General features: G+C 39.8%; 1 protein-coding gene across 1 annotated transcript in view; it reads right to left on the reverse strand.

Annotated features, from left to right (window-relative positions):
* Nucleotides 1-16,171, reverse strand: part of mgat4a (alpha-1,3-mannosyl-glycoprotein 4-beta-N-acetylglucosaminyltransferase A) — a 36,747-nt gene that overhangs the window by 18,604 nt on the left and 1,972 nt on the right. Inside the window, exons 2-3 of the mRNA XM_084361705.1 lie at nt 2,830-2,997; nt 1,924-2,064 (exon numbers count right to left, since the gene is read on the reverse strand). Of these exons, the coding sequence (XP_084217831.1) occupies nt 1,924-2,064; nt 2,830-2,997 (309 nt within the window). The remainder of the gene's footprint in view (nt 1-1,923; nt 2,065-2,829; nt 2,998-16,171) is intronic.

The raw sequence follows: 16,171 nt of genomic DNA on the forward strand, positions 1-16,171 counted from the left end.
TTCCCCCCACCGCACATCTGAAACTTTCACACAGACGACCATGAGGAGAATCGGCGCATGATTCCTGCACTGAAAGGGCAGTGTGAATGGGGCTACTGATTGCAGCACAAGGAAAAGAGAGAAAAAAATGGGAAAAAAGATCTTCAACTGTTGCTTGTGTCATGTTAATTAGCTGCTAAGTGTAAACAAATGCTGGGGTTGCTTGGCAACAAAATAAGCACTGTCTGCGTGAAAAAGGCACATGTTGGCAAACTGGTTGTTTGCCAAAGGCCGTATGTGTGTTTGGAACAGGCAAGGTGGTATTTATATTAGTGCTCTTTTGTTGGTTCCTGTCTAACAGAAACTTCAGTCAGGCCCTTCTCCAATCAGTTCAGTCTCAAAGGTTCTCTGAACTGTTTCTTCCCGTAATCCTTGTTCAGTTTAAAGTGGGATGATGTCCTAATTTACAAGGCTATAAATATCCCAATGTCAGATATGCTTAGACCAGCAGAGAAACAAGGGGGGGTGGTCGTTAAAAATAAAAGACACAGGGGCAGACCAAGAAAACAATGAGGGGTAGAGAAAAGGAGATGTTAAAGGCACTTTTGGGGCATTGAGGTGAAAATTGTTAGTGGCTAATCAAGTCTGTCACAGTGGTGGAGGGGCAGTCATGTGTCTCCTTAACCACCAACACAGAGATCCACAATCACTTCACAGTAGCAGTAACTACAGCTTGGTTGGGCATTCCAGTGAACACAATGGAGTAATGTTTAAAGGTGTGAAGCTGGTGAGAACAAGGCAGTGGACGGCGGCAAACTGCATTATCAGTGGCTAGAATTTCTAAGAAAAAAAGGCTCAAAGAGTCTTAAAACCTTGTCGGCAGGTAACAGATGCCTGCCCACCCGTCAGAAAGACAGACAGACTGGCAATGATAGGCCATGCCTTTTCTTCTTGTTTCCTATGGGAATACTTTGTACTCATTGATCAAAACAGGCTGCGGGCCAGGGACAAGAAACTCCTATTTGTCCCAGACTGGTCCCTCCTTCCTTTCCTCTAATTTGTCAAGGGCCTCTGTTCTTTCCCTCAGTCATTGTAATTAGCAAAGTGGAAACGTCATTCGAGCTGTTCAGCCCCTAAACTCGCGCCCCAAATTCACCGCACCTATCACACTTGCAATGCCAGATCAGTAATCCTCTGAAAGAGAACTTGATATAGCAGAGGTCACAGTGTGTATGTGCTGCATGAGGGGTGGAAGGAAAAAAACAAAAAATAAGTTGTCCTGTAAAATAGGTGCTTATAGGAAAGGGTGAAACAGGAGAGGAGTAATCCTTATGAAGGGGGGAGGCTTGGAGAGAACATGTGGCACTTAGTTAGCTTGGCTAAAAATGTGTTTTTTTTTAAGGAAACTACCAGGTGAAGAATTACACTGCTGAATTTGTTGTGGCCTACATGTTTGTAATCCTTATGTAAAGTTTCTTTTTATAGCACTTTAAGTGTTCCTCTCAACTTCAATAAAAGAGAGAAGAGCTACCAAAAAGCATTTGGACACACAAAGTGCAAGTTCATGTCAGGAAAAACAGAGCAGGGTAGAGATTTGAAAGTAAGAGAGAAATCCCCGTTTGATCAAGCCAAGAGGTAGGATACATAATGTGTAAAGTAAACAGGGAACTATACTGTACATACACTGTAATTATCTTCATCTCTGCATGCACTCCAGACTGATCCTATTGCACAGCTCAGTCCAGAGGGGATACTTGTTGTGAACTCGTCAACAACTGATAACTTGTTGAGACTTGATTCCCTCCCAGGCGTAATTAGTATCTCTGGGGGGTTTTACTGCATTTATGTAGGAAGACTCGAGCGTGCATATTCAAGAGAAAAACCTTAATGAATTTCAAAGTAACTGCTGTACTGAATTTGCAGGGTGCGCATAAGTTTCCTTACCTCCCGTGCGGCCAAGACCAACCTGCACAGCAGGGTGCAGGCTGCCCTCATTGTTGAGAAGGTGAGGCAGGTGGTGGTAGATATTTGGCACCTGGAGAGGTTTCCTGTTTGCGAGCTCCTTCAATAGTTTCTGTGTCTCATCTGAAAACAAACACAGAAACAAGTTAAGTGGAGTCACACCTTTTTCGGGTTTGTCATAAGATGACAAGAATGCTCGCTGGCTGCAGGCCCTGATACCATACTGCATTGTGAAGCATATAATAGTAACCAAATTGAGTTTTCATTTTCCATTTGTGTGTGCATGACGTGTGATTAAATCAAATGTCAGAAAAAAGCATAACTGTCGTCATTTACATTCACATTAGAATAGACCATCAGATCATTTTCAGTTTCAGAAGCATAGCGCTGCTATCATGATAATGAAATTGAAACTGAAATTGACTGTTCTTTTTTTAAATTGTAAAACAATGTGCAACGTAAGCTTGCAAACAAAATAGCAAACTGGACTTTTAAATATTTAATGTGAATGTGAAATGGTCTTGTGATTGGTACGCATTAGCCAACAGGATTTTATAACCCACCTAATGGCTTTGACCGTTGACTGAGTCAACAAGAGAGGCCTGAGAGAACTGGAAATTAAAGGTACTTCCCCTGAGCCTTTTCTTTGAACTATTAAGATCATGTCTTTCATATTACACTGAGTCACATTTTTGAGAACTAAAAAAAACATTTGTTACATCTAGCAGCACTGTATGATTTTGATTTTAACTTATTCAACAGGTGATGCAAAGCCCATGTACTCATGCCACAGGCACAAATGACTGAAAGACTTTCATGTTTACACAACAGTGTAAACTCTCAGTTGGAGTCAATAAGTCTTCATGTGTGTTTATAAGCGTCAGTCACCTGAAAAGTTTGTGAGGGCATCTTTGCTGCTGTTCGTCTCTGCGATGGCGCGTCTGAACTGCTCGAGAATGTGGTTAAGCTCAGACGAGCGCTGCAGCGTCCGGTGCTCTGCCACACGAAGGCGCTCTTTCAAGGCATGGAACTCCCTCTGGTATGCTATCAGCTTCTCTATAAGAACAAATAAAGAAACAGGCAAAGTAGGGTTCATTAGGAGGTGACAACAAGCACTATAAAAAGTTTCTGAAATCTGAAAAAATTAAAAATGGTCAGATAAAAGGACCACTGTTTGGTAAAGGAGAGCAGGGTTCAGCCATCAAGTAAAAACATCCTGACAGACTTGGACAAACAAAAATCTAATACTTGGAAGAGTGCAAGTCTTATCAGTGTGGTTAGGATTTTGAAAATATTGCTATTACGTAATATATCATCTGATGTTTATATTTCACTGTCTTTTCTAAGTAATCAATTGTAGCATACACGGTAATTCATTACAGTGCCTTTATCACAGACTCAGCCAGAAGGCCTCCAGTTAAACTATTTAAGTGTGGTGAAGACTTTAAGTCGAGTCAGAAAATGCACATGTAGCAGCAACACCTTAAAGTAGAACAGCGACAAACCAATTACCACATATCACTCAAAGAGCGCTCACCTCGGCCAGGGCCGTGCAAGGCACTAACCGAGTTCTCTTAATAAGAGAAAATGTTAGGAATTTTAATATGAAATGTGCTTTGGATGAGCATCAAAATACTGGTTACTTACACTTTGGTTTAAATATGAGTTCTTATCATTCATATCCCTAATGAATGATAAAAATATTCTTTATTCCGCACTTTAACCCGGAACACCTGATAATACTGTTGGCAACATTAGCTGAGCAAAGAGTGTGCTTTTTCATCTCTCACATTTATATGGTTAGCATTCAGAGATGAGGACTGCCATTTACTGTATTTAAAAGGGTGGAGGACATGACAGCTCCTGATAAGATAAGCAACAACATTTCAGTGGACTCCTGGTGGCTGACTGCAGTATGGGTCACACACCCAGCCCCCTCCACGCAAGCGGATGTCAAAGTACACGTCAAACAAATTATTCCAAAAAAGACGGTTTCTGTCATTTATGGTAGGTCTTAGCACCCTGATGTATATTCAATTGTTCATTTCTCGGATAAGATTGGTTTTAATTATTTATATGATGCTATAAAAAGGGGATGTGAGGTCATCATTGACAGCTGCACTCTGTTCCCGATTGAGTCCATGGGCAGGACATCAACACTGCAGCTCCAACCCCCAATCCCTTCTGCGCAGACTCCACTCCCAATGCCCTCAGCGCAAGATGGCAGCACTCATATGCAGGATATTTAGCTTTATTTTTGCACAGTAGGAGGAAATGGAGACGCATCGTCCATCTTTATATACAGCAAAAACAGTCCTAATCTGACCTTTTCTGTACATATTGGAGGAAACTGAATCTGTACTCTGAGACATGCTGCTGAGGGAAAGGAGGGAGCTACATTTTTCATCATCAGGACTTCAAAGATTGCACTGGGATTTACAGCTCCATGGCACAATCACTGAACTTCTCTGGTAGCATATGATGGGATTATCGATAGTGATACTGCACTCAGGAGCAGCAATTCATTGGCAATAGCAGCTGTATGTTTTCAGCGGAATTGAATTTTGAGGCTTAGAGTCAGAAACTGTTCTGAGCGCTTATCAGGAAACAAAAGTTTAGTGGTGGAGGAAAGAAGAAGCGGTTAAATTCTGTGAAACATGTGGTCTGTCTGGGCCGTGCAGTCAGCTAGTATTGCTGCTTGTCTTCTTTTACTTGATCAAGTTTTGGTTGACTTCTCTTTGTGTTGAGTCTATGTTCTATGTGAGTATACCCATTTATATCTTTCACCTGAATGAGAAGCGCATAATAACTGAAGTTCATTATAATAATTTACTTTTGAAGGTGATTAGAAATTACTTGATTTTAGGGCTATTGTTTTTATTATTGGTTACTCTGCAGATTATTTTCATGGTTAATCACTTCATCGTTTGTCTATAAAATGTGGACAAGTTGTGAAAATTGCCTCAAATTGCTTCTTTTTCCAACCAACAGTCCAAAACCCAAAGACTCTTCAAATACTGACAACAAAAATAAATCAAACGTAAACTAGTAATTAATTTTCTTTCAATCGACTCATCTATTAATCGACTAGTTGCAGCTGTACTTGATTTTGTTCTGAAAATTCATGAGGTTACAGGCAGAGTACAAAGGTGTGTACGTATGTGTGTGGGTTAGGTGTGGTTGTGGGTTTGGCCAGTCTCTGATCCTCCTCTGCTGGTAGATTTATCATGACCTTTCAGAGAACCCTTCGCTACAACAAGAACTAAAAAACAGACTCCCTTCATCTTCCCTTCTCCATCACTCCCTCTCTGACTAAGCCATTGTCCATCCACTCTGCCCTTGCTCCTCTTCAACACAGAAACCATGTTGTTCCTCCTGAATGTTGATCTCTAAGACACACAGACAGATGCTGTCATTTGGCCTGAAACCTCTTGAAAAGGGCAGCTTCAAACTAAAACAGACTTTCATCTTTACATCAGTCCCTTGATTGTAGGACTCCTCCAGGCCTGTTGAGCTGAAACCACACCTGTATCCTCACTGTGCAAAGAAACAAAGACACAGGAACAGAAACAGTAAGTCGATATGGTTTCTATTTAGCACAGATGTATTCGTTGGTGAAAGTGTATTCTATCACACCTGAGCGGTTAAGTATGCTGAGCAGTGTATACACAAGTCCCTTGACATTTTCCTTAAATGTCACTCATGAAATACAAGAACGTTTTGTCTAAACATGAAAGCCAAATAAATGAGTGAGCAGTAAACCTGTTCTACTTGTTTACGGTCACTGGATGAGTGAATCGGTGCACCAAATGCATTAAACAATTAGACCTACCTGTGGTCTGGAGTACATCTACACAATCTCATTATTCTTCTCTGCTCACTAGAACCACAAGTAGTCTGCCTTACAACAACCTCTCTCCTTCTTTTATCCAACCTCTTTTTTTTTTTTTAAACCGTCTCACGCTATTCTCCTCATTTGACACCGTTTTTCACATTTCAGCATTTTTTAGTGTCGTAAATTTGCCTCCCTTTCTGTCCACACTTCCATCCTAGCATACACTTTTGTCTTCCCCCCTCCGCTCCCTCCTGGATTACATTTACCCATTGCTCTCCTCTGCTGTGATATTTTGCCTTCGACATGTCAACGTTGATTCATTTGCTCAGTTAATCTGATTTATTGACAAGATACGTGGGAGGAATGAGGAGTCCGGTATGTTAACAGACCTACAAATAACAGGTTTTTAAAATAGACTCAAGGCCTCAGAGTCACTAACAGACAAGGCCACACAGTTTTTGCCACATTGCAAAACAATAATCTAAGGATACATCATGATGTCTGTCTGACTAAATACAAAATATCCCTAAAAAGTGCAGGAAGTACCTTGTTTCCCTCATTGTTTTGTCAGTTTCAGAGAATTTGACATGAACTTAGATGACACAACTTTCAAAAAAGTCCTTTGCTTAATTTCTCTTTGTGACACACACTGACGGTAAATTCCTCATGTCCATGTGTGTCATCATTCCAATGTAAAATAGCCAGAAACAGAACAAAGAAGTTTACACCACAGGGAGTTGAGAGGTAGTGGCTCTGGTAAGTCAAACTGTCAGGGGGATCTGTTTAGAGCACCTGCATGTTTTAATAAAAATATCAATATATGGGACCAGTGTATCCATAACCGTATTCCAAGAGAAAACGATGCAATATATTATCGTATCAACATTTTGTCTCACCCCCAAACTTGATATATAAACCAACACTGGTGGAAAATTGTGCAACCAGTAACGCAAAAAATTAACTGGTTTCAGCAATACAGTTGAACATTGATGAGACGGGGAGCTTGAACATATTTAGTATATCTGTTTTAAGCTGACCTTTCAACCTACAGGAGATTGTCCTTAGTAGCATCTCAAAGAAAGCTTCCTGTCTCACTGGTCATACAGGATTTTCCAGGAAAAATAAGAACACTGTTCCCAAGAATGAGGAAACGTAGGTCATAAAACTTACAGTAAGTAATGGTTTAACAGCACTCATTGATTCATAGTCAAAACATGCTTGTTGTTGTGACACTGCGCTTACTCACTTTGACCTCACTGACAGCATTTAAGTATCTGAAAACTTGACATCGGAGACAGAGAGAGAGAGAGAGAGGATACAGATGGTGTGGGCCTGACCAGATAGATCTTTAAACTACCATCTTCTGAACTTCACTATTTAAAGCGAGGACAAGGATGATCTAAGTGCTGAGAAGTACTTCACAGAAATCCAACCCTGAACTCACCAGAGTGTTAAAGAGTTTTATCAGTCAATCCATTAGCTCATCAAAAGCCCTCACAGTGATCTTGTCCTTGACCTCGCCTCCCTTGCTGATGCATGCTGCTGACTGCAGCTTCATGAGTGCTGATGAGGGACTTGTGCAGTTAATGTTTGCATGAGGAAGAGAGAGGTGCAGTAGATAATATGTAAATGGCCTTGTTGGAGCAAAGTCTCGCTTTTCCAGCTAATTTTCACTTCTAAACGGAAACAATTTAACAATCACCAATCATGTTTAGACAAAAAAAAGGAAATGTATGCAGAAGAAAATGTATATGTGAAAGAAAGCAAACCACAGTTAAAACTAGTTCTAAAGACATTTCTTATGAATCACTTTAAATGCTGTGAATAGTATGAGGACCATTTTTCATTTGTTAATGTGACATCAAAAACTGGAAAATCACTTTGTTAAACACCTCTTTTCCTTGAAATATGAGCGCAGCTAATTTTTTACTGGAAGTTGATTCAGCACCAGCTGTTCAGAGGAAATTGTGTTTAAAAGGGGTCACTTAACCCAAATTTACACAGAAAAATGTTACCACCATGGCTTGCTTGAGGAATACAACATCGATAAAAAATGATATTTTCTTGAAAGATTTGATGTTACAATTGATCTTTTTTGCCTGGCTTTGATTTAAGGCATCGTCATGTTTAAACACTGGTTTTTAACACTTACTTTATTTTAACATTTTATCACTTTATTGTCGTAATTCTTAAGGCTTGCGAAATTATATCTACATTGTCTACTTTCCTTTTTCCTTTGTTGTCTGTGCTGTTTTCATTTTGCTCTGTGGGGTACTTTGGGCTGCATGTCTGTATGGAAGCCGCTGTAGAAGCAAAGTTGAGTTATTTGGTGTTCGGACAAAATTATCATCCTGAGTTCACGTTAACAAACTCTGTCCTTCCTTTAATGCAGTCATTTACTGTTTAAACTGTGAATCAGGCACTTTGCCAGTAGTCCCATTTATCAAGAACATTTTTTTCCAAATTTCGATCTCAGCAGACTGTCTACCATGTTCTGACAGAAATCCAATTTACCTCAAAAGCACTTCAGCTTTTATTCACATTATACAGTAAAATCAGCAACCTTAACAAAGTTAACGCTCCTTAAAGTTGATGCCAAGTTATTGAGCTTTTCCTTATGCACTTGCAGCTACAGATGCCACTTTGCAGACATAGGAATATGATGCATGCAAAAATTCTGCATGTATGAAGACCCCGTGCGGTGCACCTGCGACACTGCAGCTGCTATGTGCAACACAAAACATTTAGGGCTGTAATCTCTTAAGTAGAGCAGATGGTGTAAAAACATGAACTTGAGATTAACAGGATCAAAAAAGGAATGGTTTAAACATGCTGGTTTTGCTCTCATTTAGTGAGCAGATCCAATAGTTCACCGGCATTAATCGTACATGACTGATGGAGTTAAGCAACTATATTTATATGGCGTCAGTCAACTGAAGAATCATAATGTACCGTGGCTCACATCCACTGGACAAAAAAGATGACTTTAAAGTCAAATTCGTTAATACAGATCACACTTTTTGGGGGTTAAACAGTCTGACCAGGTCAATCATGCAACACTTATTTTCACACGGGAACAAAAAACAAGCACACCAGCACACATAAATAATACTGCACATGCACCGAGTAGTGGTATTGATTTTTGGTAGTATTTCCCTGAAGAGAAGTGCAGGTCGATCCATCATGAGTAGGCGAGTGGTACTCCCTGAACGGTTCCATGTAGTTTGCAGAAAGACAAAATGCACACCTTTATCCCATTCTGTCTGTTTTTTCTTTGCAATACGTAATAATCCTTTCACTTTGAAGTAGGGCTGCAACTAACGATTACTTAGATCGATTAACGTGCCAATTATTTTCAAGATTGATGGATGAATAAATATATGGAATAAAAAATATGAAAAATACGCAATTTCCCAGAGCCCATAGTGAAGTCTTCAAATTGCTCCTTATGTCCAAACAACAAGAAGACTTTATTTACTATCATGAATGACAAAGAAAAGCAGCAAATCCTTATATTAAAGAATCTGAAACCAGGAAATGTTCAACATTTTTGCTGGAAAAGCAAGTGTATTATTTATTCTATTGTCAAAATAGTTGGCAATTCATTAGAGCTGCAACTAATCATTGCCTCTCTCTTTTAAAGTAAAGTGAAAAAGTTGTGAGGTCAAAAAGTTAAGTAGTATCAGAACAGGCCAGACTAACATTTGCCCATTTGGCGTCTTTCCAACTCAGATTCCTAATTTTGCTCCCTCATCATGGGCTCATTGTTTCTCCTGACCTCCACCCACTCTTCTTCCTCTACTGTGCTGTTAGTCATGATAAGCTCCTGCAGCCTGCTGTGTTTCTTTGTGGCAGAGCATGCTGTCTGAGAGCACTGAGCTTAGAGCGTCGCCCCGCTCTGCTTACTTCCACTCCTCGGGCTCCACTTGGCTCCCGTAAAGCTACTATCTGCCAGGGATATCACTCTTTTTTGGCACAAACCCCACTTTCAGGGATGACACCAATCGATTGCTTAATGATATCCGGTGGGATCCAGAGCTCAGAGTCCACGACAAAAATGAATGGCTGGTTGATTGACAGAAAATAATCAGCTATTTTGATATCGCAGTCTAATAATTTAGAAATTCTTCAAGCACAAATATGAAACATTTACAGTTTCCACCTTCTCAAATGTGAGGATTTGATGTTTTTTCTGTCTATATGATAGAGAATTGAATAGTTTCTGCACTGTTAGCAGAAAATTGCCAATCTTGTCCCTGGTTAGGCTTTTGAAGAGCAAAGCACATGATACAACACTCTTATATAGACATAAAAAGTATCAATAAAAACAGACTTAGATCTAGAGCAGCCACAACACATATAAAAACTAACAATAAAACAGACAGATAAGCGGCCACTATAGACATACAGACACACACAAATCACACATAGAGAAGCAGCCGTGACACACAGTGGCTGTAGCAACAAGGACTGGTAATAACAACTAAGAAAAAACAAAAACATGTAGGTCAGAGTTCACAGATTTTCCTTTGTTTAAGCCATAGTTTGCCTTAATATTGAAAGCTTTGACATCAGTCAATGTTTTCATGTCTGATGGCATTGCAAATCTGTGGGCCTTTAACTGTAAAAGGGCACTGACCGAATGTCTTTGCTGGTTTGCAGTCTCCACAAACTGCACCCCTCGTGGTGACTCCTTTGCTAGAACATTTTAAAACTACTAATGAAAAAGAGGGAGTGCTGTGCTTGTGGACTTTCTTTATACTATCAAACTCAAGAAAAACGCAGGTGCTCTTGAACAAAAGGGTCAGCACATGAGAGGAAAAAAGTAACTTCAGGCACTCATACATGGCGCAGGAACAATAAATACTTGAATTAGGTTATAAAGCCTTTATTCAAAACGTGGCTACTTACAAAATAATAAAACACAGACCAGTTTTCAACCCTGAAGGTTTTAATCAGGGTGAAACGAGGCTTTTTAAGCTTATTCAAGTATTTCCTGCTCCATGCTTAAAGTGCATGAAGTTTGTTTTTTCCAGTATTTTAAAATCATCTGACTCACTAGTTTTGGGGCAAGGGCGTTCCCACACGTGTGACAAAGATATGCAACAGAGGCAGGACAGTTTTTAGTTTTTAACACTTAACTTTACCATCTAAAATGACAACAGGGCACTGAAACAGTAAACTTAAGGGGAATTTAATGATTATAAAATACCTTAAGCATCTTTGATTCCATAAAATTCACACAGAAAAAATACCATAATAATATGCCAATACCAATATATCTGTGATAAACCAATATCAGCCAACCAATTTATCGGTCAGGTTCTAATGTGCAGAATATGATTTGTAAGCCGAGGCACGTCTGTAGGGAAGTGGACTGTCTAGCTTCAGCAGGTACATTTTATAACAAATACACACTTTCCATATCTGCATGGCCACCAGGCTTTCCACCAGGATTGTGCGTGGACACGTTATTTCCAGTGAATTAACTTGTAAACTCTGTTTTTTTTGTGAATGCAAAGATCATCACCTTTAGCAAAGCTGTCACGAGCACATCCACACAGACAAACTAATCTGTCCTTGTTCAGTATATACAGCCAGAGTATGCTACACATAAGTCAACAGGGAACAGTTAGAGCCCAACAATCACCGTCTCTCCCCTCCGGCACTGAGAAGGAACTGTGTGCCGTCAGGGAATTCTGTCCACAAGCAGAGAAGAAGCATGCGTGAATGAATGAACAGCAGTGTTGGACACAGGAAGTGAGCAGAAGCACGAGGAGGGAAACGGCAATTGTTAACTCGTAAACAGCTGAACACGCCTGCTCTTGTTTGGACAGACTGTGGGTATGTACATGTGACCAAGTAGGGAATAAAAGACAGAAAAAAGAAGTAAATCCTACTGTCTCACTGCCCTGTCAGCACTCTCATCCTCTCCCTCCATCATACAGCCCACCTCAGGCTCTTCTCATCCTCTCTCTTTTAAGACTTGGCCTTTTCTACTCTCTTCCTCCTTCCAGGCCACTTAGGATTTTGTCTGGCAGACTGCCCGCCCTCACAGTGCACACAAACTAAATGTACACACACACACATACAAAACCAGTCACTGGAAATGAGAGAACACAATGTGAAAGCCATATTCTCTCCTATTCTGACCAATAAACCATGTATCTGGCCTCCAACCCTCTGTATCTGCCTGCTCATTTACCTCCATCACTGCAAACACTTGTGCTATTTTTGGCCCATTGTGTTTGATGTGACGATGGAAGAAAACCATGCCTTTAAACACAGAGGAAGAGGAATGCATGGGCTTAAGGAAAGTAAGGAGGAAGTCACATTTACAGAGAGGAAGAGTGTATGTGCCTGGAAACATTCCCAGCAAATCTGCTGAAGCCATAAGCAGTTCACAGCCGTCTAGGACTACTGTTGGAAATCACACAGGAAGTATTATAGTGCTCACAACTAGAGCAATGTCCTGAAAACATCTGGAACACATCATTTCTATAACTTAACTAAAACACCATTCCATTGAGACACAAGTTGCCAAGACACATCCTCAGACAAGTTTAAGTTTAAGATACAAAGAGCCTGTACAACAAGGCAAGTTCAACATACCCAGGATATCCTTGCGTTAATTGTCTTCACGGAGCCTTAGAGCCATGATCAAACTATACAGTCGGACGACGGTGGTTATCAATTCGATAAGTCAACCCAGGTTTTCCACATCTAGCCATGTGAATGTTGACAATGAAAAAGGGCAGATGTTTACGAGAGCATGACCGATAGTGGATTTTTGGGGACAGTGCTGATACTGAAATTAGGGAGTAAAAAAATTCCGATATTGATGTATTGTTCAATAAACACAGTTTTATTGCCACGATCCCTCAAATGTGGTTATCTGGAACTTGTGACAAAGATATGTAACAGAGGCAGGAAATTTTACAGTTTTGAAATACACTTACTGGGAATTTAATAATTATGTATTACCTCATGGATCTTTTTCTGCATTATAATCTTTCCCCCTAAACAGAGATTTCATATCAGCGCATCTTGGGCAACACATAGACCAATATCAATCTATCTTTGATCACAAACATGTACTATTCTACAGGCAGCAGAATGAAAGAATTTACAAACGAAGAGCAAACTATAATATGGACGAATATGAATATGAATATGAAGTTAAACACATATTCTAGACTAAAAGCAACACAGTTGGAGCTGCCAAATGCAGGCTCAACAGCTGGCATTAAAAAAAAATCCCCTACTGTGTGAATGTGTAAATTAATAGGCTTATAATATCGCTGCCCTATCATTATGACACAAGCAGATCTGATTATAATTACATTGGTGTATTCCATTAAATTAATATGTTGTGTAGATGTAGTCTTATGGCAATGTATGACAATTCAAGCATTTTCATTTCACTGTCACCCTGGCGATGTTGATGGACTTGGGAACAAATAACAAATAAATATAAAGACATAATTCAAAGCAGTAACTCAACTGACCTATAAGCAAAGCAAGTACAAGGCTTTAGTGCTTCTATCAGCACAATGAAACTGTGTTGACATTGCTTGCAGCAAACAGTCAATTGGCACAAGCCCCACATCTTACCTCAGGCTGCCTTTACAGGTTCTTTAGACCAATCCTGAACTGGGGAAGTCACCTTACTACTTTAACGAACTGCAGAACAAACTGGCTATTTGGTGTGACTGCCTCTTCTTGTTATTGTTGGTATAATGTTCACAAATCACTCTTCACTTGTAAACGAGATCTTCATCTCAATCCAAGTACAACTACGTCTGAAGAAGAAATAAAGTACATTTAAACAGTGAAAGTATGCTTTTTTAAAAAAGCAACAACATGGTGGCATAATGTGCTGATGGCAGTACAATGCTTTTCACATAAGGCTGACAACAAACAAAGTGGTAAATGCGTGTTTTTTTTACTGTCACTAATGTTCTTTACCGTCAGGAGGCGAATGTGGGTTGTGTAATCTTTATCAAGTTTGTTTGCAGATCACTGTGAATGGGGATATTAAGACATCTCTAATACGTTCTCCCCTGCTACCCACTCATTACTTTTAGTTGTGCACCACCAAGTATACTCTGCTATTATTAATATGGTAAACACAAATAGATAAAGCTGCCCTAAGCCGAAAAGGCAACAGTCATATTTTGAGCTAATGCATTATTTGTTTAAAACACAGATACTTGTTGTCAGTATATCAATAACGCTTCTCACATTTATCCTGTTAGTCTACATTGTTAAGATTCCTATTGAAATGTGACCAGATACTAAAGAGCAGTCTCTCACTGGGGGGTTGGGGCCGACTCTGACAGAGAAGTACACATTCTGAGAGAGTCATTCAACATGGAGTGTTTGGACAGCTGACTGGCACAGCTCTCATCACAGCAGTAAAGTGACTAGGAAGAAGACAGGCTGGCGGAAGCATCAGGTTAGGGGGAAAAAAATAAAAATAAAAACTTTACCTAAGATTACCTCTCCACCCCTATTGCCCTCCAAACAAAACCACTAGCTGCGTCTTATATTGACTACAATACTCATACAAGACCGCCATTAGTCTAAATACAAACATGCTTTCCGTTAACAACTACGAGAACAGCTTTGGAATTCGTATCACTTTTAGAATGACTCAATGCCTGAGGCCAAGTACGCTCGAAACACCCACGCTGGGCAGCTTCAAGAGGAGAAGCCATCTATAACTGCAGGGAGAGATGATATGGGACATCAAAGAGGCTCGTATGTTTAAAAAAAGAAGAAAAGCTGTATTAAAACATCGCATTTTAAAGGCAAGAAGCAACACAGAGAGGCAATGAACCAGAGCAATACAAGATAGAGAGCATGAATAAAGCGTGTGATGTTGTTGATGCAGGTGAACGCCCTACTTGAAGGCAATACACTAATCAGAGTTTATACTGAAATATTATTTTATGTATGTTTATTCAGCTTCAGGCACCCTGGTGTGACAAAATCATTTTCCGAAAGCATGTAGGGACATCGTATTTTATTTGGGATCTTTGATGTCTTGATCTGACGGCATCTCTTTCATTTGTCCCCCTCCACCAGCTAATATACTAGTGTTACATTTGATCTCAGTAACATAAAGACAGAAAACAGCCCAGCATTGTGCATAAAGAATGCAACTTTTCGGTAAAGAATGAGAGCGATTCGTTTCACATAAACTAATGCTGCCCAGAGTTTATGATTTGAATCAATGCCACAGCTTCCACTACGAGGCCAAAAAGGGATCTTCATTACCGCCTGCACCCTGTTTACCCCCAGAACGTGAACATTTGACACCTTCTGTAACCCAAACAGAAAAGAACCTTTGATTAAACAAATAGGCCCGCTGTTTACAATACTGTGTTTCTCAATGCTCTGCAGCAAGCAAATAGACGAAACACAAACAAATGAAGAGAAAATCTTTAAAAACACATTGGCAGCAGCATGTAGGAAAGAAATGCTGCAAATAAGCAAACAAGTCAAATCAAGAAGCACTTTCTCCAATTTGTCAACACCTACGTGGCAGAGACACCTGCTGCATATAGAGACAAGCCAAGGAAATACAGGAACGCTGCCAGCAGTACACTACACTAAACTGATGAATATGTCAACTATAGTGCTGTCCAAAAGTACGGAAAAGGTTTGTCTTTTCTTTTGTACTTCATTTGGGGATAGTGTCTATATGCCTATTGTTCTTTGCCATTTATTAACTGTTAATTTTTAGCATCTAAGGGAAACTTCATTCACTTTATGCAGGGCTCAACAATATGGATTTCCAACATGCAAGTGAGAAAAGAGAATACGTTAATGAGCTGGACGTGAGCAAACATTTTAATTATCCAGAAAACAGGAGTTTAGTTGGGTAGGACTTAAGTTGTCGCTTTGCCTCCATGACACACTGTGTCCTTGTCCTGATTTATTTACTCAAATGAAGAGTAAACGTTACGATTGAATCTAGACTTTGTCGTTATTGGACAAACGCTTGTAAATAAAACAATCAGAATAGGTGCAAATAAAAACTGACTTTGTGCAAGTAGATTTCTGACCCAATTGGCCAACCGGGCCAGTGAAAAAATACACTGACAACCCTGCGATTGTGTTGGTAGTTGTTGTTGTATGATGGACCAAGTGTTTTTGGCCCCCATCCCGATCAGAGTTCTTTAGTATTGTTAGATCTGATAGTTGTTGTTGATTTAATATGCATCTGGCACACATATGGGGCCAAATGCTGTAATACAAACTAAGGTGGTAAAGACACAATAAAGAAAGGACCCATTTATTTGGTATTTGAATGCTTAAAAAGTTGAACATTTGACAACGTGCCAAAATCAACAACAGTAGAGGCAGCTGTAAGGGAAAAGTAAAAGG

The sequence above is a fragment of the Pagrus pagrus genome (assembly GCF_965226575.1).
Source record: "Pagrus pagrus genome assembly, chromosome: 9".
Lineage (NCBI taxonomy): Eukaryota > Metazoa > Chordata > Actinopteri > Spariformes > Sparidae > Pagrus > Pagrus pagrus.